This window comes from Peromyscus californicus, unplaced genomic scaffold, assembly GCF_007827085.1.
Source record: "Peromyscus californicus insignis strain IS unplaced genomic scaffold, ASM782708v3 Scaffold_4__1_contigs__length_199733344, whole genome shotgun sequence".
In the NCBI taxonomy this organism is placed as follows: Eukaryota; Metazoa; Chordata; class Mammalia; order Rodentia; family Cricetidae; genus Peromyscus; species Peromyscus californicus.
In genome coordinates, this window is record NW_026294562.1 from 121,443,115 (window position 1) to 121,465,004 (window position 21,890).

The window sequence follows — 21,890 nt, forward strand, 5'->3', positions numbered from 1 at the left end:
CGCGGGAGGCACGGCGGGAAGCCGGCCGAGACGGCCCCGCCCGGTGCTAGAGGGCGCTGCGGAACCGGGCGGGGGTGGCGAGGCGGCGGCGGGGACCCGGAGTCAGGGGAGGCTGCGCGCGGTCCCCCGGCGCGCCTCCTCCCGCCCGGCGCGCTGCTCGGCCCCGCGGCCGCTGGAGGCGGGAGCGCGGAGCGAGCGCAGGAGCGCGCGCGCGCGTGCGCGCGGCGGTCCTGGCCCCCGCGGGAGCGCGGCTGCGGGGCCGAGCAGGGGCGGTAGGGGTGGGCAGGCCTCTGTCTTAGCCTGCGCAACTGCCCCCGCGCGGGCTGCGGTCCCCGGGGATGCCAGCGGTGGCGAGGCTCGGCCGGCAGGGTCCCGAGCGGCGCCGAGGCCGGCCGCGTACGGTAACGGGCCGGGCGGGGTGCGGGCGATGACTCCTGCCTGCAGGCCGCGGGCGTTGCGGCCCCCGAGTACCCGCTGAGCTCCGAGGGCCGGAGGGGGCTGGGCGGGCCTGCTGGGGGGGGGGGACCCCGCGGCAGGTTCCTGCCCCACCGTGACCCAGCTCCTGCTCCCTAGCTCCGCCCTCTTTGGCCCGGACCCAATCTCCAGGGGCTAAAAATATTGCCCGGAGGCTCCTGAGCGGCATCAGTTGGCGCTAAGTAGGACGCGGGGAGAGGTGACAGAGCTCTTCAGCACCAGGGCCCGAAGAGCAGACTCCAAAACGCGGTCCCGCCCACGCGCGTTCGGCAGCTAGCGTCCTCCCTCCGCCGCCAGGCAAGTGGGGACCCGCGGGCGGTGGCAGCGGGCACTGTGGGTCCTCTCGAGTTGCCCCGTTACCGAGAAGCTATGCCTGGCCTCCGCTACCCTGGGGACTTTGAGTCTCGCCGCTGGCTTCTCAGGAGTCCCTTCAAGCGCTCTGGAAGCCAGGACTGGAAGTTTTGCACAGTACTGACAGGGAGAATACTAGAACACGAACACTGGGTTGTGGTAGAAACGTGAGCATTTCTTCTTTAAGAAGAAATCCATTCTGTGTGCTTCCTGAGACAGGATCTGGGCCAGGCACTGTTTCTGCTGAGTAGCCGTCTGACTCAGGAGGTCAGAGGGGCGAGGCTTGCCGGTCTCTCCAGCCGGTGATTGTACCTCTAAGTCAAACAAACACATGGCCAGGGAGCCTGGATAGACATTCTCTGCGGGCCGAGTCCTGAGCAAGCTGTTTGCAATTCGTGGTTTTGTAATGAAGTGTGGGTCAGAGCCGGGGCTCTGCTCTCCCTGTTTTTTGTTTTTGTTTTTTGTTTTGTTTTTTTAATGTGTTACATTTGTTTATACATGTATATACATTTTTATACATTTATACACCATAGAAAACATGTGGCAATCAGAGGACAGTTTGTGGTAGTTGGCTTTCTCCTTCCGCCATGTGAGTCAAATGGATTAACTTGGTTGTCAGGCTTGGCTGCAAGAGCTTTTACCTACCAAGCCATCTCACCTGCCCCCCACCCCCACATGCCAGTTTTTATAGCTGGGGCTGAGGGGAGACAGAACTCCTGTCCTACAGGACCAGCCCCAGATACATGTGCTACCTGTGTGCTGGGAGTCTCAACCAAGATTTGGTTCTTGGAAGCTCCCTTGCTCTTGACCAGAGTCAGGTACAAATCAGTGCTCCCTGGGAATTCAGAGGGCATTTGGTCGCAAGGCCAACCGAAGGATTTTGCACGCCAGAACTACAGACAGTATCTCTCGGGCCAGGTGCTGTAGGGTCGATATGAAGTTGAAAAAGCAGGTGACGGTGTGCGGGGCTGCCATCTTCTGTGTAGCTGTCTTTTCACTCTACCTGATGCTGGACCGCGTGCAGCACGATCCTGCCAGACACCAGAATGGTGGCAACTTCCCTAGGGTGAGTCACACCTTGTTCTCCAGATGCAGGTCACCTGGGCTCAGGCATCTCCCCAGCAGGAGAGCTGTATGGGACAAGAACACCCTCCTCCCCCATGGTCTTAGGGATTAGTCCTAGAGCCTTGGGCACAAGTGCAGGCTACGTGATCTGCAGGTGAGTTACGTATCGAGCCCAGGAACGCTCCTAGACAGATTTTCCTGCTTTTGGAGGTGAATGCCCAAGGGCTGGTGCTGGCTAAACGCACGCTCTACCACTGGGCTGTGCTCCTAGCCACAACAGGAAGTGAAAGGCAGCAGTGGCAAAAGAAGCAGCAGAAAAGTGGCCTTGTATATTGCTAGACAGAGTTGAGTCCTCGGCGGACCCTGCTAATTGACTGCAGTGTTTCTTTTCCATTAAGCTGAATGCCGTCCCCAGCACCATGTTGAGACAGGAAGTACAGGTCACTGAGCACAGGCATGTGAGATGAAATGTTTGCCTGCCCCCCATGAGCTTCAGGGTGATGCTACTTCCAAGCCAAGTGGATAGGAGTCTGCAGGAGTGATGTGCGGAGCACTTCATCCCTGTAGGCCTATGGTCTGACCTGGCCTGAGGACAGGGGAATCATAGGCCAGTCAGGCATCAGGTGATGACCTCAAGCAGGAATTCTTCCGGTGACAGGGAGGGAGCCGGGAGTGATTCCTTTCTGTTCTTCTTCTTGGCAGAGCCAAATTTCTGTGCTGCAGAACCGGATCGAACAGTTGGAACAACTGTTGGAGGAGAACCATGAGATCATCAGCCACATCAAGGACTCCGTGCTGGAGCTGACAGCCAATGCAGAGGGCCCGCCAGCCCTGCTGCCCTACCACACAGCCAACGGCTCCTGGGCTGTGCTCCCAGAGCCCCGGCCCAGCTTCTTCTCTGTCTCCCCCCAGGACTGCCAGTTTGCTTTGGGGGGCAGGGGGCAGAAGCCAGAACTCCAGGTAAGAGCTGGAGCTGGCGGGGCCCTCGTGTTGTCGGAGACGGGCACTGAGCCGCATTCCTCCCTGGCAGATGTTAACTGTGTCTGAGAACTTGCCATTTGACAATGTGGAGGGTGGCGTGTGGAGGCAAGGTTTTGACATCTCCTACAGCCCAAACGACTGGGATGCTGAAGACCTGCAGGTGTTTGTGGTGCCCCACTCACACAATGATCCAGGTGAAGGCCCCGCAGGCCCGGCGCCAGGGTGTGGGGCAGGCTTTCTGAGGACGAACATAAGGAGGGGTGCGGCTGAAGTGTGCGGCGTATTCAGGGGACCCTATTGTTGCCTCTCCCAGGCTGGATCAAGACTTTTGACAAGTACTACATGGAACAAACCCAGCACATCCTCAACAGCATGGTGTCCAAGCTGCAGGAAGATCCCCGACGACGCTTTCTCTGGGCGGAAGTCTCCTTCTTCGCCAAGTGGTGGGACAACATCAGTGCCCAAAAAAAGGCAGCAGTTCGAAGGTAGTGGTGGTTAGGAAGGCGTGGGGGAGTCATTGCCTAAGCCCCAGCTGGGTGGGTTGGTCTTGCCTCATTCTGTGGGTGCCAAGCTTGTGAGTATTCTCTGGCTGGAGGAGGCCAATGCATGCAGTCCCTGTCATCCTCTCGCTGCCAGGACCAAACAAAGGGTCCCTGCCACATCCTAAGTGTGCCTTCATCCCTAGGCTGGTGGGAAACGGGCAGCTGGAGATTGCAACAGGCGGGTGGGTGATGCCAGATGAGGCCAACTCCCATTACTTTGCCTTGATTGACCAGCTCATCGAGGGACACCAGTGGCTGGAGAGAAACCTGGGTAAGTCCGGGCATGGGAGCTAGACTCTGCCCCAGAGCTGGGCCTGAGCACTGTGGCAAGATGCTGTGAGGTACAGGGATTGGCAGGAAGTTTCTCCTTTAAGAGCTGGCCTCCCAGGCACTAGGAAGCCAGAGGCCAGTCCCCGAGGTATTCAGGGCCTTTGAAATCTCTGCTCTGCATAGGTGCACCCCCTCGCTCGGGCTGGGCAGTGGACCCCTTTGGGCACAGCTCCACCATGCCTTACCTGCTGCGCCGTGCCAACCTGACCAGCATGCTGATTCAGAGGGTGCATTATGCTATCAAGAAGCACTTTGCTGCCACTCACAGCCTGGAGTTCATGTGGCGGCAGATGTGGGGTAAGGCCAAGGAGGGCATGGGTATTATAGCAGTGTAGTCTTCGCTGGGGAAGAGGTTTATTAGAAATCGGACCCCTATTGTCCCTAAGGGCAGACTGCCTGAAGCAACTCTTGTCTTGGGTTAGGAGAGAGTCATGCTGACCTCTGCTGGCTTCTGTGGGCACATGGTCCTGCAGGAGCTGTGGATTTGGCAGCCCCGGGTCCTATTCCCAGCCCACACATATCTACAGTCCTGAGTTTAGCTAGAATCTCATTGTCTCTCAGGGCTGCCTATGGATGACTCGAATCTACACACTTGTGATGTCTTTGTGTCTGGCGGCTAACCCTGCCTGCCTGGGGCTCACCCTATGGTATGTCTTTGCCTTCTGTAGATCCAGACTCCAGCACAGACATCTTTTGCCACATGATGCCCTTCTACAGCTATGACGTTCCACACACCTGTGGCCCTGACCCCAAGATCTGCTGCCAGTTTGATTTCAAACGTCTGCCGGGTGGGCGCATCAACTGCCCTTGGAAGGTGCCTCCGAGGGCTATTACAGAGGCCAATGTGGCAGACAGGTATCTGCTGTCAGCCCTACTTGGGCAAGGTGGTGTTGGGTTTTGGTTTTGATCTGTGTAGCCCCAGCAATACTCAATCCTCCTGCCTCGGTCTCCTGAGAAAGGGGTAGCTGGTATTGACATTTTGCTCCTCAGAGGAGTTAGACTGAAACCTGGCTTCTGGTCTTGGCTGGGCCACACGGGGCTGCATGATGCTGACCATACCTGGAAAAAAGGGTAGACTCCGGTGGAGAGTTCAGGCCATGCATCTGCCTCCCTGGGAGTGGGAATGGTGCTTAGCTTCTTCCCAGAATGCTTTTACTTTCCTCAGGGAAGCTGCCTTCTGATGCCCTAATAGACTGTGAGGCATTCCCCACCCCCACCCCCTTTTTTTCTTTTTGAGACAGGATCTCATATTCCAGGCTGACTGGCTTCAAACATGCCTCCATTTCCTGAGTGCTGGGTTACAAGCATGACTCACCACGCCTGGTTTATGCCCAAATCGGGTTTGTGAGGCCGGGCAAGCACTCTCCAAACTGGGCTACATCCCCAACCCTAAACAACTCTTTTTTTGTTTTTTCTGAGACAGAGTCTCACTATGCAGTTCTGGCTGTCCTGTAACTCACCATGTAGACCGGGCTGGCCTTGAACTCACAGAAATCTGCCACCATTGCCTCCCAAGTGCTGGGACTAAAGATGTGCACCACTATGCCAGGCACCTGCCCTAAACAATTCTTACGTGGGTACCATTTCCTGCAAACTTTCAGCTGCTGTCCTTCATTTGACTTAGGTTCTCTGGGTCAGCTCCAAGTCAGGCAGGTGGGTCTTCTATTCACCGGGCCCAAATCCTGTTTAGATCTACCCAGTCCTGCCAGAGAGCCTCTAACCTCTGAGAAAAAAACCTGTCCCTTCTAAGAGAATAGTAAAGAACCTCAAAGATATCACTGTGACTAAAATTGGAGCCCTGCAAACGTGCTGGTTAAGGTTGATCTAAATGCCACCTTAGCTAAATTGTTGAGAATATAGTAAGTAGCAGTGGCAGTGACTCAGGCTTGCGGTCCAAGCACGCACCAGAAAAGCTACTTTTCTCTTCCTTTTTGGAGACAAGGTCTTGCCATGTAGCTCTGGCTTGCCCAATACTCACTCTGTAGCTCAGGCTGACCTCAAACTTGCAACAATCCTCCTGCCTCAGCCTCCAGGTGTTGGGATTGGAGGCACATGGTACTGTACCTGGCAGGAAAAAGGCTCTAATGACATGCTGTAAGACTCTGCTGGGTAGATAATGTGGATACAAAAATAAATGTTTGCATACAGTTCAAGCCAGGCAGCATTCCTCATGTGTGGATGGGGGCTTTAGACAGTCTCATGGAGCTGCGGCTGTCCTTGAACTTGCTGTGTAGGTGAGGATGGGCTTGAACTACTGATACCCCAAAAGTGCTGGGATTACAGGCATATGCTGCCACACTCAGCAGGCCTTCTCTGTGTAGACCTGTCTGGCTTCAAACTTGGAGTCTTCTTGCCTCAGCTTCCCAAGTGCTGGGATTAAAAGGATGTGCCACTGTGCCTAGCTTTTCTTTTTGACTTTTCTTTTTTCTTTTTCTTTTTTGTTTGTTTGTTTTTGTTGTTTTTTTGAGGCAGGGTTTCTCTGTGTAGTTTTGGCGCCTGTCCTGAATCTTGCTCTGTAGACCAGGCTGGCCTCGAACTCACAGAGATCACCTGGCTCTGCCTCCTGAGTGCTGGGATTAAAGGCGTGCGCCACCATTGCGCGTTGTGCCTAGCTTTTCATAGGAATTTTTTTTTCTCTTTCTTTTGTTGAGACAGTATCTCATTATGTCATCCTGACTGGCCTGAAACTCGCGATACAGATCAGGCTGGCCTCATACAAAGATCTGTCTGCCTTCTGCCTCCCAAGTGCTAGAGTTAAAAATGAATGTCACCCGGCATAGTTTGCATGTGTGTGAGCCCACGTTTGTGGACGCACATGCAGGTCTGTGAGTGTATATGGAGACCCAACATTGATGTCAGAAGTCTTCCTTGGTCTCTCTCCACCTTATTCATTGAAAAAGCTGAACCCAGAGCTTGTCTCCAGTATGGGCTCATCTAGCTGTGCAGCTTGCTCTGGGGAGCCTGTCTCCACCTTCTGAGCTCTGAGATTACAGTCAGGTCACCATGCCCACTGGTATTTACAGGTTTTGGGGGTGGGGTGGCAAACTCCAGTTTTCACGCTTGCGTGACAAGTATTTTATCCACTGAGCCACCTCCCCAGCTTCCTCACTGATCTTTTTAAGTCTGGGACTTCATGTTGGGCCTGTGACCTTCTGTGTTTCCAGGGCAGCCCTGCTCCTGGATCAGTACCGGAAGAAGTCCCGGCTTTTCCGAAGCAATGTCCTCCTCGTGCCGCTGGGCGATGACTTCCGGTATGACAAGCCCCAGGAGTGGGATGCCCAGTTCTTCAACTACCAGCGGCTCTTTGACTTCCTCAACAGCAAGCCTGAGCTGCATGTGCAGGTGGGAGGCGTGTGCAGACGGATCTGTGGCTATAGTGCTGCGGCCCGGTCCTGCCTGTACCAGCCCTGCTGCTGAGGGCTCCAGGTCGTTCCCAATCCTGGGCAAGGTTCCTGTGTGGATCAGAATTCATTCCCAAGTCCCCCAGCTCTTGCTAGGCCCAAAAGAGCAGGACATACAGATTTATCGCCCTTTGCTAGACAAAGTCCTCACCCCTGCCCACACCTGCAGCATTGTGGAATGGTGGCCAGAGATCCCAGGAGGCTCTGTAATTGATGGAAGCTTGTTTTGGGTCCCCACAGGCCCAGTTCGGGACCCTCTCCGAGTATTTTGATGCTCTCTATAAGAGGACGGGAGTGGAGCCTGGTGCCCGGCCTCCAGGGTTTCCTGTGCTGAGTGGAGATTTCTTTTCCTATGCTGACCGGGAGGACCACTACTGGACAGGCTATTACACTTCCCGGCCTTTCTATAAGAGCTTGGACCGAGTCCTAGAAGCCCACCTGCGGTGAGAACTGCCACCTCCCCTTGCTGAGTGAGAGTTAACCTTGGTGGTGTAGGAGGGGCGGGGTAGCGAGAGAGGACCCCATCAGTGTGTGGTGGCCCCCTGGAGAAGGTTGAACAGAACAGGAAGGCTCTGACTTCTTTCTCTGGGTAGTGGGGCAGAGGTTCTATACAGCTTGGCTGTGGCTCATGCCCGCCGCTCTGGACTGGCTGGCCAGTACCCGCTGTCTGATTTTGCTCTTCTGACGGAAGCTCGCCGCACACTGGGGCTCTTCCAGCACCACGATGCCATCACCGGAACTGCCAAGGAGGCGGTGGTAGTAGACTATGGGGTCAGGTAGGAGCCACCCCCCTGTCCCTCATCATTTCAAAGAGAGGATATGCGCGTGATTGGTGGGTAGGCTGCTGAGGGCTGGTCTTGCTGGCGTGGCAGACAGCTTCCTTCCCCATGACCATCTTCTCTCAGCTTTCTCTCCTGCTCACCACAGGCTGCTGCGGTCCCTGGTGAGCCTGAAGCAGGTCATCATCAATGCTGCTCACTATCTGGTTCTGGGAGACAAGGAGACCTACGAATTTGACCCTGGGACACCCTTCCTCCAAATGGTGAGCCCCCTCCGACATCTGCTTGAGAGATGCTCTGGTGTGGGTGGGTACTACCTCAAGAGCTGCTGTTAGTGGGTACCGTTCCTCCTTTGCCTTCTTTGTTTTGGGGTGCAAAGTCCATGCTTCAGGTAGTTGGTGGCTCATGGCCTGGACAGGTTGGGGTGCAGAGGAGGTTGAGCCCCGCCATCATTCTTTCTTCCTGCCCACGTCCTTGCAGGACGACAGTCGTTTAAGTCACGATGCCCTGCCAGAGCGCACAGTGATCCAGCTGGATTCCTCACCCAGGTAAGCCAGGCCTGGCTAGGTTCACAGGGGTACCCTCCACTCCCCACAGTGCAGGGCGCCCTGGTTCTGGCTGCTGCCCCTGCCCCACCGCTGCAGCAAGCTCCTGGGTCAGCCCACCTTCTACCCACAGGTTTGTGGTGCTGTTTAACTCACTGGAACAAGAGCGGCTCAGTGTGGTGACCCTGCTGGTCAACTCCCCAAGGGTGCGAGTCCTTTCAGAGGAGGGCCAGCCCCTGTCTGTGCAGATCAGTGTGCACTGGAGCTCGGCCACTAACATGGTCCCCGATGTCTACCAGGTGAGGCAGGCTCAGTGCTCCCTGCTCAGTACCTCTCCTGGGGCCTCACTCGCCATCAACACCTGCTTCCCACTCCTGTGCTGTGCTCTGCTTCTCCCCAGGATGGAGGCAGGTGGCTTGGGGAGAGGTATTGCCCAAAGGATAGTCACTCTGGGGATTTGAGTATCCTTAGAAGGATGGTGAGGACACTGTGGTACTAATTATAGTCCAGAGGGCAGCAACAGTGCCCTCAGCTGCTCATCCAATATTTATTGTTTACTTCATTGTGACGGGGTCTTGCCTGCTCCCCAACCTGGTCTCTAACTCTAATTCGGACACAAGCTTCTAATGATAATTTATTATGTTGACTTATTATGGATTTCATCTGTGATATGGATGAAAAATAAATGTTCAGATCTAGTTCATACCAAGTGCTGCTTGAAGCACTTAGATATTCAATTCATTGCGAATTTGTTTTTAAAGACAAGGCCTCACTGTGTAGTTCAGGTTGTCTTCAAACTTGCTATCCTCTGCTTAACCTCCTGACTGTTGGGATACAATGATGTACCATCACTCCTGGCTTTCATTAGACTCTTATGAGTGTACACAGTGATGCAGTCGTCATTTCCAGAAGCAGAGGCCCAGAGAGGTTAAGTTATTTGCCTAAGGTCGCTCAGATAGTATGTGAAGCCTGCTTCGGACCCTAGGCTCTCAACTGAGTGCTGTGCCCTTTGGCTGACAGGCGTGCAGAATGACAACTCAGAACCAGGATCCCAAAGCAGACAGGATTTTCCAGATAGAAGTGTAAGGTTCCACACTTAGCTTCAGAAAACAGAATGCAGAGGTCAAGGATGAAGGGAGCAGGCCTGTTTGGACGGCTGCTCCTCTGCTCATGCTTCCTTCTGCCTCTGGGCTCCCAGGTGTCGGTGCCCATCCGCCTGCCAGCCCTGGGTCTGGGTGTGCTGCAGTTGCAGCCAGATCTCGATGGGCCCTACACGCTGCCGTCTTCTGTACGTGTCTACCTGAATGGTGTGAAGCTGTCCATCAGCAGGCAGACAGCATTCCCTCTCCGTGTCATAGACTCCAGCACCAGTGACTTCGCCATCAGCAATCGCTACATGCAGGTCTGGTTCTCCGGCCTTACTGGGCTCCTCAAGGTAAAGGGCCAGGCCAGGGGTGGTGGGGAGGGACCAGAGGAGGGCATGGGCATCAGGGGGGCTTTTGTACCGCTGTTCCTGGCCCCATGTGCCTCCTGTCACCTGACTCACAGTGACTTGGGAGTGAGCATGTGTAGCTGTCAAGCTAACAGCGTGGCAAGGCTGAGTGTGTTAATCATCCGCTACTGTATCTGTGAGTTGTAAAGAAGAGGAGGTCGATTTCAGCTCACAGTTAGTGAGCCTTGAGCCTACAGTTGGGCACACCCACTGCTTTGGGGCCTGTGGTTAGGCAGCATGTCAAGGCAGGGAGCACACCTTAGGAAAGTAAATTACTTCACAGCCAGGATGCAGGAGAGAGGTTGGGTGTTGTGGTGCATACCCGTAATCTCAGCAGTGGAGGGAGCAGAAACAAGAGGATCAGAAGTTCAAGGTCATCTTTGGCTGCATAGCAAGTTTGAGGCCAACCTGGACTACACGAGACCCTTGTCTCAAAAATGTTTAAAGAAAGAACTTGGGGGCTGGAGAGATGGCTCAGAGGTTAAGAGCACCAACTGCTCTTCCAGAGGTCCTGAGTTCAATTCCCAGCAACTGCATGGTGACTCACAACCATCTGTAATGAGATCTGGCGCCCTCTTCTGTGTACATATTAAATAAATAAATCTTTAAAAAGAAAGAAAGAAAGAAAGAAAGAACTTGGGTTTGGTCACATACACCTTTAATGCTAGCACTTGAGAGACCGAGACAGGCGGATCTCTGTAAATTCAAGGCAGCCTGGTCTACATGGTGAGTTCCAGGTCAGCCAGAGTTACATAGTGAGACGGTGTCTCGAAAGAGACAGAGAGACAGAGGGAGATAGAGAGAGAGAGAGAGATGGGGGGCAGATAAAAAGGGACTGGAACAGTCAGGGCTACACAAAGAAACCCTGTCTCAGAAAAAAGAAAGGTGGGTGGGGCTGGAGAGGCATGCTAGATAAGCAGTCTGTTCTGAGAAGCCCTGGGTTGGTCCTCAGCACTGGCCAGAACTGAGTGTGGTGGCACGTGCCTGTAACCCCAGCACTGGCTAGAACTGAGTGTGGTGCCACGTGCCTGTAACCCCAGCACTGGCTAGAACTGAGTGTGGTGCCACGTGCCTGTAACCCCAGCATTAGGAGGCAAAGGCAGGAGGATCAGAAGCTAAGGTCAGCCTAAGCTGGCCGGGGGTGACACGCACCTTTAATCCCAGCACTCAGGAGGCAGGGGCAGGCGGATCTTGAGGCCAGCCTGGTCTAGAGAGTGAGTTCTAGGACAGCCAGGTCTGCACAGAGAAACCCTGTCTCAAAAAAAAAAAAAAAAAGAAAGAAAAGGTAGAAAGGGAAGGGAAGTGGTAGAGCCCACGGTTCCCTACCTCGCTGAGTGGCAGCAGTCTGGGAACGAGCCCTTGACACACAGGCCTTATGGTGGACAGCTAAGATCCCAACCGTAGCACCGGGCTTGGCTCCTTGGGGGAAGTCAGTCCATGCCCTCCTGGGGGAGACCTGACGTGCTGGTGTGGGGCCAGGGGTCAGGGCTGTGTTTCTTGGCAGAGCATCCGAAGGGTGGATGAGGAACAGGAACAGCAGATGGAGGTGAAGGTCCTCATCTATGGCACCCGCACATCCAAGGATAAGAGTGGAGCCTACCTCTTCCTGCCTGATAGCGAGGCTAAGGTAGCTGACACCTCACAGAGCCTGCCGGGCCTGGTGGATGGGGAGAGCCTGGGAGGGACCCGGCATCCCTACAGTGCTCACTGCTTCCTGTATCTTGCCCTGCTGTCCTTGTTCGTCGCCTTGTGGAGGTTGGTGGGCTGTGGTCTTAACCATAGCTCAGGCCTGCTCAGCACAGGTGGTCAGGCCAGGGCCCTGGGCCGAGGACTTCTCTTGTCCCACTCTGGGTTGGTACTGTTACTTCGTCCTCTGTGCTGTGGGTTCAGTGGCCTTTGCTCTTTTTCCAGCCCTATGTCCCCAAGAAGCCCCCTGTGCTCCGCGTCACCGAAGGCCCATTCTTCTCGGAGGTGTCTGCATATTACGAGCACTTTCACCAAGTGGTTCGCCTATACAACCTGCCAGGTGAGCCCTGCGGGTGGGGACGATCACCAGCAGGTGTGAGGTCCACAGGCTGGCACCTGTTCTGCCCCATCGCTGTTGACAAGTAGTGTGTCCTTTGACATGGAATGCCTGACTCCTGGGGAAAAATCCAATCACCACTGCCCTGGGAGCTCCCAGGAGGAGGAGGGTGGGTAGAGCTTCCCTGGGCATAGTCACATCTGGCTCGCCTCACTTCTGGCTGTCCCTGTGTCTAGGGGTAGAGGGTCTGTCTCTGGACATGGCATTCCTGGTAGACATCAGGGACTATGTGAACAAGGAGCTGGCCCTGCGCATCCACACGGACATTGACAGCCAGGGTACTTTCTTCACAGACCTCAATGGCTTTCAGGTACTTCTTGGGCCCCAAGGAACTTAGACTGCTTTGGCCTTCCCATACAGGTGCTGTGGGGGGCGGGGGTGTGCCGAGGACCAGTGGCAAGTGTAGGGCCAGTGAGATGGTTCAGTGGGTGAAGGCTCTTGATCAGGCCTGGGAACCTGAGTTCAATTCCTGGCACGCGGATGAAGGTGGAGGGGGGAACCCATTCCACAGAGTCTTCTCTGACCTCCACGTGTGTGCTGTAGCACACACACACATTTGCACACATTATACACATACACACAATTTAAAAAATAGAGCTGGGCAGTGGTGGTGCTGCACGCCTTTAATCCCAGCACTCGGGAGGCAGAGGCAGGTAGATCTCTGAGTTCAAAGCCAGCCTGGTCTGCAGAGTGAGTTCTAAGACAGCCAGGGCTACACAGAGAAGCCCTGTCTCAAAAAACCAACCAACAACAACAAAAAATAAAACAAAAATAGCCAGGAAAGCCTTCACACCGAGCAGCCTTCAGAACACAAGTCCGACACCATTCCTGGCTGGCTCTGAACTCTTCCCTGCAGGTACAGCCCCGGCGGTATCTGAAGAAGTTGCCCCTGCAGGCTAACTTTTACCCCATGCCAGTCATGGCCTACATCCAAGATGGACAGAGGCGCCTCACACTGCACACTGCCCAGGCCCTGGGTGTCTCCAGCCTCTCTGACGGTGAGTGGGAAACCAGCCTACCCTTTGCTCCCCTCTCTCTAGACCCCACCACCCCAAAGCTTGAAAAGGGGGTGAGCCATCCACAGCTCCTGTCAGTCACACTTGGGAGAAGCAGATGGGTATGGAAGGGTTATTCTCAGTGAGGGATGCAGCTCTTTTTTTTTCTTTTCTTTTTGATTTTCGAGACAGGGTTTCCCTGTGGAGCCCTGGCTGTCCTGGAACTCACTCTGCAGACCAGGCTGGCTTCAAACTCATAGAGATCCTCCTGTCTCTGCCTCTTGAGTGCTGAGATTAAAGGCGTGCACCACTACCAGGCAGGTGGTTACAGTGTAATATTTAGGAAAGGAGAAATATACATATTTCCTCTTAATGGTCAGGAAAAGAAAGGCTGACATTCTTACTAATCAAACCAAGGTTTCTAGGCCTAGAGTAGCACAGACATGTAACCCCAGCTCCTTGTAGGCTGAGGTAGGATCCTAAATTGGAGCTCAGTCTGGGCATCTTCTAAGACTTTGTCTGGAGACAGGTTCTATGATGGAACTCTGGTGTGGCGTGAGCAAGGGGTGAGTCTCCCTCCTCAGTACTGGAGGAGTGAGAAGTTGGCAGGCACAAGGTGAAAGCTCACCCCCACCCCCAGGGATCTCCATAGCCTTGGGACAAAATGAGCATACTTTATGGCCTTAGAGGTCTGTCTGTCTATGGGGTATAGAGCTGGTGAGGGCTGAACCAGATCAAGGCTATGTCACAGTGCTGGTGAGTGTTGAGCCTGCTTCCTCTCCTATCCGCTGCCAGGATTTTTTGGGATCTGTCTGTCTGAACACTCCTGAATACAGCCCATTGTCCTTGCTCAGTCAGCTGTCTGCCCCTCTGGGACATGGGACATTAAGGAATGATTATGTTCTATGCAAGGAACCTATTTTAGGGTTGGAGATCGCTTCCTGTCTGCTCAGAGTACAAAGCCAGAGACTACAGAAATCAGAGTAAGGACTGGGAGATGAAAGGGAGAATTGGCCCTCTGGGGGAAAGCTCTTGTGGGTTACTGTGGTGAAAGCCTTTCTTTCCTCCCATCCCTCAGCTCTGCAATGAGACCTTTCCCCCAAGCCTATTCAAATGGGAAACAGAGGTGGTCCTCCTGTCTCTTATTGGAGGCCTTGCTGAGCCTCACCTCACATGCCTTCTGCCTGTCCTCGCCATAGCCTGCTTCTGACAGGCAACGCCTGTCTGGACTGCTGGGCCTTCTAGTTGATGGCAGGTAGAGCAGCAGCAAGAGAGCATGTGTCAGTCCTGAGTCTGTCCGGCCTGAGAAAGCCAGCCCACCTCAGATGAGGGCCTGCAGCAGTGTGACAGACAGGCCTCTCAGTTTTCCATCTGCTGTTGACAGTGTTCTGTGTGGCCTGTCCCCAAGAGGCTTCCTGCTGCTTAGGCCCAGGGCCCAAGACCTACTTCCGGGTCACATAGGTCAACTGCCATGGTCAGCACCCCCTTTCTAGGTCTCCTGTTCTCCACTCTGCTCTCCCAGTACCAGGAGTCCATCATTCTCTCTTCTGAGGGACTCAGCTTACTGGCCTTTCCCTGAGTCCCTGAGGTGGAGAGTCTACTCCCAAGGTCTGTGTCTGCTTAGCCCTGGGTTTGGCCGCCTGGAGCTTACTGTCGACCTTCCGCAGGCCAGCTGGAGGTGATCTTGGACCGACGGCTGATGCAGGATGACAACCGGGGTCTAGGCCAAGGGCTCAAAGACAACAAGATCACCTGCAACCGCTTCCGCCTCCTGTTAGAGCGGCGAACCGTGAGCCAGGAGGTAATATCTGGGCCTGCTGTGAGCTAGTGTAGGCTCGGCCTTGTGGGTTCCCAAATGTAGCCAGAGGGCAAGGGGCAGACAGCACAGCTTAATTCCCGCGTTGAGGCAGGAGGCCTGTGGCATTTGCTGACCCATCTCATGCAGCTTAGCAGTCCCTCCCCAGCCACACCCTGTCACCTTACCCTGTCATGTTCATCTGCCTCTGTCTTTGGTGCTCTCATCTCCCCCTCCCCTCCCCAGCCTGAACATTTCCTAACCCTGACATAACCCTGCTCATCTCTCGGCTTTCTTTGCCTCACCAGCCTGGCTTTTTCTCCAAACTGGCAACCATGTTTAGGGGCTTGATCTTTTCCAGCAACACGATCAGGAGCCCACAGGTAAGGGTCAGCGAGGGCCTTGGTGGCCTAGGGTGAGCAGGCTAGCCCTGTAGTTTGAGTCTGCTGCCTAGCATCCTGCAGGTGGCTTAGTCCCTTACTCCTCACGTAGATGCCGAGCCCCTGCTATGCTGTGGGAAGTAAAGGATGTGGGCCAATGTGCTGCTGCCCCAGACCCCACTAGTGAGCAGGGTCTAAGTGTCTGCGTATGGCGTGGAAGTGGGGTCTCACTGGGCCTGTGGTGCCAGGGCAGCATGGGCTGAAGAGGTGACAGACGCTGCCTGAAACAGCGGTCACCAGGCTCAGCTTTGGTGAGTGGGAACTGTGCACAAAGTAGAAGGCAGCCATGATGGTGTGGAAGGGAGACCTGCTGTGATTTTAGACTAAAGCAGTGCTGGCCAGCATGGCAGCCACCATCCACGTGTCCTGGCCATTTCTGGGTACTTGGATTGAACCCAGGGCTCTGTACATGTTAGGCAAGTGCTCTACCACTCACTAAGCTACGTCTCCAGTCCAGTTTTGGTTTTAGGTTGGTGTTGGTTTTGGGGTGTGTGTGTGTGTGTGTGTGTGTGTGTCAGACAGGGTCTTATGAAGCTTGGGCTGCCCTCTTGATGTAGTAAGGATAACCTAGGGTTATCCTTGGTTAACCTTGATTTTGGCCTCACTGTTGCTGTGGCTGGCCTTGAACTCCTGAGTTCAATGAGCCTCTGGTCTCAGTCTCCCAAGTAGCTAAGAGCACAGACATGCCACCATGCCCACCCAGTTACATAGGCTGTTTACTTACTTGCTTTTTTTTTTTTGAGACAAGGTCTCATGTAGCCCAGGCTAGCCTTCATCCTCCTGCCTCTGTTTCCCAAGGGTTAGAATTATGGGAGTATACCACCAGGCTTGCTTTTTTTTTTTTTTAATTTATTTATTATGTATACAGTGTTCTGCTTGTGTGTATCCCTTCAGGCCAGAAGAGGGAGCCAGATCTCATTACAGATGGTTGTGAGCCACCATGTGGTTGCTGGGAATTGAACTCAGGACCTCTGGAAGAGCAGTTGGTGCTCTTAACCTCTGAGCCATCTCTCCAGCCCCCCCCCCCTTTTTTTTAAACGTGTAGCTGCTCAAATGAATGAGGATGAAATAAGTTGAGGTTTTTCACTCACACCAGCCACACTCCTTGGCCAGGTGTGGTGGGCGGCACGGGTCTTCAACTCTGGCACTCAGGAGATAGAGGCGGTAGATCTCTATGAGGATAAAGCTGGTCTGCATAGGGAGTTCCAGGGCAGCTGATGCTACATAGTGAGACCCTGTCTCAGAACAATAAAGAATAAAAACAAATTATAGGGAGCTGGAGAGATGGCTCAGTAGTTAAGAGCATTGACTGCTCTTCCAGGGGACTCATGTTTGATCCCAGAACTCATAGGGCAGCTCAGGGCCATCTCTAATTCCAATTCAAGGGACACAGTGTCTTCTTTTGGCCTCCAGGAGCACTGCATACATGAAGTGCACAGACTATATGCAGGCAACCCCCCCCCCACACACACACGTACACAAACTAATACTAATAAATTGTCTTTTAAATGACATTTAAGCCCCCTGTGGTCCCAAGTGGTCAGTAGCTATCACAGAAGCCATGACAGACGATGTTTGTTAATCAGAAAACTCCATGAACCAGTGCTGGCCTAGGGCATGGTGGAAGGGAGGGCCAGGGCAGGCTGCAGAGATCTGGGGACCACGGAAGGACCTGAGTAGGGAGGGGTGCTGTCAGGGTTTGCCCTCAGCTGTCAGGACCGCAAGCAGCAGTGTGGCTGTGGGGAGACAAAGTAGGGATGACAGTTTTAAGATGTTGGAACAGGAGGCCTTAGTGACTGGAACTAAGCCAAGGGCAGGAGAATGGAGTTGGAGTGGCAGTCTGCGTTGAGGACATTGCAAAGCAACATGGAAGAGGAACAGGCCCTGCCCGGGCTTGAAGGGAGGCACTCAGAAGGTGGGGCCAGGGTCCGGGATCCGCATAGAGAAATGGAGTGGCTGTGGAGAAAAGTCCCATGTAAGCCTGTGAATGTGGCATCCTGGGGGACACTTGAGGAGTGGTCTTACCAGCTTGAGCTGGTGGACCTGAGCGGCAGGCTGGCTGCGGATGTGGTGGCATCCGGACATGGGATAGTTAGAACACTGTCGCTGTGAGAAGCCTGTCTGCCTGTTGAGCATGCCTGCTCCTCTCTGTGGGGTAACAGCATGATCGTGTTAAAGAAGACACAGAAGCGAGCCCAGTAGCACAGCCCTCTCTGAGCTGAGTGCCATGAGAAGTAGCCACTCAGGAAGGGTTGGAGGTTCGGGGCCTGGAGGCAGGCAGCCAGAGTCCAGGTGACCCAGGAAAGCTGTTCTCAAAGGATCTGGCCTGCCTCTCCTGCTTCACCCCTTAGCCTGGCGCTGCTCCCTCACCTGTGTTTTGGGTCCATCTTGCAGGTCCAAGATGAGCGCTCTGCCAGCTACCCGTCCCTCCTCAGCCACCTGACTTCGATGTACCTCAGCACGCCTCCACTCGCCTTGCCTGTGGCCAAGAGGCAGGTCACCAGCCCTACTCTGCGCTCTTTCCACCCTCTGGCTTCTCCGCTGCCCTGTGACTTCCACCTGCTCAATCTCCGCACGCTCGCATCTGAGGTAAATGTTCCAGTGAGTGCTAAACCTTACCACCAGGTTCTGCGCCCCCTCTTCCCTGTTCAGCCTTGCCTTCTGGGCAGAAGTGCTGCCCACCTCCATTGCTCTTGCCCCTGACTGTCTTCCAGGACACCTCACCCTCAGCTGATGCTGCCCTCATCTTACACCGCAAGGGCTTTGACTGTGGCCTTGAGGCCAAGAACTTGGGCTTCAACTGTACCACAAGCCAAGGCAAGGTGAGCAGGCCCGGTATGGGAGGCAGGGCCCCTGTCGGGACAGTGAAGCCCGGGAGCAGAGCTGAGAGCTTAGAGGGAGGCTGGGCTGGGGTTGGCAGCAGAATGAGAGGAGCAGGTGTAACCGCAGGACTCCCAGAGACAAAGGGGAGGCTGTTGATGTGGTTTTCAGTGCTGAGCTGGGCCCGGACAAGAACACGGGAGGGCCCTGTACTGAGCGAAGAGGGAAACCTGAGAAATGAAAAACTACTCACTGTGCCTTTCAAAGCATGACTCACGGTGTCCCCTGGCCTTTGCTTGCTCTGGCGACTTGTTCTCAAACGCAGCTTGGTGTAACAGTTCCTACACTGAGGAGCCCCGACAGGCTTGTTGGACAGACAGCAACAAAGCCTGTCTGAGGCTTGTTGCTTTCCTAAGGTCATTGCCTTCTTACTTTTTATATTTATCTTATTTTTATTTATTTATTTTGTTTTGTTTTGTTTTTCGAGACAGGGTTTCTCTGTGTCCTTTTGTTGCCTGTCCTGGATCTCGCTCTGTAGACCAGGCTGGCCTCGAACTCACAGGGATCCGCCTGGCTCTGCCTCCTGGAGTGCTGGGATTAAAGGCTTGTGCCACCACTGCCTGGCTCTTATTTTTATTTTTGAGACAAGGTCTTATGTAGGCTGAATACAATGTTACTGTGTGGCCAAAGCCGAGCTGAACTCCTGAGGCACCTGCCTCTACCTCCCAAGAATTGCAACTGTGTGTCACTGGCTCAGCTGCTTTCCCTAAGGATCTGAGGGAATGCCAGGGGTCATTGTAGGGCTCGGGAGACTGAGAAAGGATTGTTGTGAGTTCGAGGGCAGCCTGGATTGCAATGTGAGACCCTGTTTTCAAAAAGATGTAAGGAGGGTTGGGGATTTAGCTCAGTGGCAGAGCGCAAGGCCCTGGGTTCGATCCTCAGCTCAAAAAAAAAAATGTAAGGAAGAACTTACCCCAGTGTTGGCAGTGCCCAGCTCAGCCGGCCTCCTCTCTCTTCACAGCTGGCCCTGGGAAGCCTCTTCCATGGCCTGGATGTGGTATTCCTGCAGCCAACCTCTTTGACTTTGCTGTACCCTCTGGCCTCACCCTCCAACAGCACGGACATCTTTGTGGAGCCCATGGAGATTGGCACCTTCCGCCTCCGCTTGGGTTAGGGTAGGGCTTCTTGTGGCCTGAAGAGAAAGTTCATCCACAGAGACCACCTCTCGACACCAAGATGGGGTTGGACAAGTCACACTAGTATCACATCCCGTTCTGCCTCTTGGAACTGTGACAGACTGAGCATTGTCCCTTGCCTTGTCTATTGCTGCTTCTGTGTTTGGGGCAGCCCACACATCTGTGGTGAGCAGAGGCCAGTGAGACAAGGGAGAGGAGGTTCTTTGGGTTGTGAGTGGGTGCCCAGTGGGGCACAGCCTCAGGCTCCCATCCTTTTCCCAAAATGGGACGTAGGAAGAGTGGGGGCACACGGAGGAGGTCAAGGAGGCTGAGGGGGAGCAGCCCAGAGCCAGGAGACTGCAGTTATGAGCTAGCTCGGGGGTCCTATGGTGACATAGACCCCACATGTCCTGGTATGAGGCACAGGGGCAAAGTGCTTCTGGGAGAGGGGGAGAAGGACCCATTGTTAGTGGAGCAGAGGAGCGGAAGGATCCCTGCCTCTCCCAAGAGCTGAAGGGCTTTGCTGCTTTCTGTTCTCTGCCTCTGCTCAAAGTGCCACTGGGCCTGTATGTCCTGGCTAGTGACTGCTGGGTGGCAGGAAGGACTTGCCGAGACTCTAAATCAAGGCCAGAGGCCAGAGAACACTTCGGGAACCCACCCCCATTCTGCGCGGGTCATTTGTGATGTGTGGATTTGTGGCGGGGGTGAAAGGTGTCTCCCACCCTTCCTGCCTCTTCAGCTCACACACCACTCTCCTCACAAGTTCCTATCGTGGGGTTCCTGGCTAAGTTTTCCCTAGAAAGGAAACGGAGCTTCCAAGAGCCCTGTGTTTGGGCACCTTGGGAAGGTACCCATGCTGGGTCCAGTGGAAGGCTTCGAGGTTAATCTTTGTTCCATCTGCAGAAATATTACTCTCCTGGTGCGTGGGACGAAGAGGATGGAGACAAAATTAGGAGACTGTATGCTTCGATGAGCCTTCATTTTAGCTTCACTTAATAGAGAATTTGTCTATACATGGTGAAAGAGGGTTGGTAAAAGTGAAACTCCATCTCTCATGAAGACTTAGTAAGCCAGGACAAGAAAGAAGCATCATAGTCTAGATAAAGGTCCCTGTCACCAGTGAAGAACCAAACAACACAGGTGCTCCCCTGAGAGTCAGAAACTAGCCGGGGGCATGCTGTTATGTAGCAGAGTCATGGTATCACCCACCCCTCAGTTCAGATGGAGACGAAGAATCATGACTGCCACTGTTTTTAAACCATAAGCTACCTAAGATATCAGTGTCAGCTGAAGACCCAGCAGGGCATTCTGTGAGTTGCCTGAGTACATGCTCCTTCCCAAATCAGCCCATAAAATCAATGGAATTCCAGGGAGATTGGCACTTTTTGGAATTCTGCCAGTTCTGCCATTCATTTAGGAGAGTACAGGATGAGGAGTGAGGTAGTTCTGAAAGGCAGTGGTGATGTATGCTGGTGGTACCAAGGTGGGCACAAGGCACGGTACGGCAGCGTCCTCAAAGGCTTGGACTCTGCCAGCATGAGTTCAGTCATCATGATCAGATCAGAGAGACTGATGGGCAACACGGAGAGACCCAGGCACACAGAAATGTGTGTGTGATTTCAAGTGCAGGGAGGTGGGGGAGGTGGATTATTTAATAAATAGTTCTTTGAGACAACTAGCTATCTGTTAGTTAGAACTCTACCTCAGTTCCCCAAAAACTAGGTCTAGAGGGAAAAAACAAAACAATTCAAGAAACACACACACACACACACACACACACACACACATTTTGAGACAGGGCCTCACTGTGTAGCTCTGGCTGTCCTGGAATTCACTATGTAGACCTGTAGACCAAGCTGGCCTCAAAGTCACAGAGACCCCCTCCTGCTTCTGCCTCCCCAATGTTGGGACTAAAGGCGTGTGCAACTGCACCCGGAGAGAAAATATATTTTTATACCTGATGTAGGAAGGTCTTTTCTAGACAACATGAAAACTTAACACACGATAGAGGGAAAGACTAAAAAATGGGTTTGCCACAAAAAAATGGAAAGCATGTTCTAGGAACCAGGTTAAAATACAACTGTGCAGGTAGGTGTTTGTAGTAAGTAGTCCCTGCAGGAGAAAGCTTGCTTTGGCTCCTCAGAGAACGCCACTAGGACCTGCCCAGCAGTCACCCAAAGATCCACTAGTGACAGGGCTGAGTTCTTGCAGCCCTCCAGAGTACATGCAGCCGGTCTCAGGCCACATGGATTCCAGTCATGTCTTGCTGAAAGAAATAAGATAATGAGTGGGAAGTGCTTAGCACAGAGCCTGGGCTGTGGACAAGTGTAGGTGGAAGTTTGTCCTGACCGCCTAAACACGTTAGGAAAGAATATGAAGCCACTGTTACAGCAAGTGTTATTTGCTGGTATATGCTTTGTAGTCAAATGATAGGGGAGACTCTGTGAACCCCTAGGAAATTAACAGAATAAAGGATATTCTTTGAAGGTCTTAGATGTGCAGTAAAGTTAATCACACAGAAGTGTTTGGGGAGTGGGGGAGTCTTGCAATGTATCTCTGGTTAACCCAGACTTGCCATAGAGAACCAGGCTGGCCTTGAACTTGTCATCTTCCTGCCTCTGC

At 53.8% G+C, this 21,890-nt stretch overlaps 1 protein-coding gene across 1 annotated transcript; it reads left to right on the forward strand.

The window, feature by feature from the left end:
* Positions 1-222: 222 nt before the first annotated feature.
* On the forward strand, positions 223-21,761 carry Man2a2 (mannosidase alpha class 2A member 2). Its single transcript, XM_052714529.1, has 24 exons — positions 223-401; positions 574-771; positions 1,744-1,891; positions 2,593-2,850; positions 2,921-3,065; positions 3,185-3,356; positions 3,557-3,684; positions 3,867-4,040; positions 4,412-4,598; positions 6,908-7,085; positions 7,385-7,587; positions 7,738-7,920; positions 8,072-8,186; positions 8,404-8,471; positions 8,602-8,767; positions 9,667-9,903; positions 11,465-11,587; positions 11,872-11,986; positions 12,220-12,353; positions 12,900-13,041; positions 14,706-14,839; positions 17,668-17,862; positions 17,988-18,095; positions 19,115-21,761. Exons 3-24 carry the CDS (start codon positions 1,760-1,762, stop codon positions 19,265-19,267), a joined length of 3,450 nt encoding a protein of 1,149 aa, XP_052570489.1. The 5' UTR covers positions 223-401; positions 574-771; positions 1,744-1,759; the 3' UTR covers positions 19,268-21,761.
* Positions 21,762-21,890: the final 129 nt, after the last annotated feature.

What these genes read in the sequence shown, in the direction of transcription:
- Man2a2 (XM_052714529.1), top strand. Translation starts at nt 1,760, where the DNA reads ATGAAGTTGAAAAAGCAGGTGACGGTGTGCGGGGCTGCCATCTTCTGT. An exon ending in GGCAGAAGCCAGAACTCCAG is followed by an intron (nt 2,851 to 2,920) that starts GTAAGAGCTGGA and finishes CCTCCCTGGCAG; the next exon opens with ATGTTAACTGTGTCTGAGAA. An exon ending in TGGTCCCCGATGTCTACCAG is followed by an intron (nt 8,768 to 9,666) that starts GTGAGGCAGGCT and finishes CTGGGCTCCCAG; the next exon opens with GTGTCGGTGCCCATCCGCCT.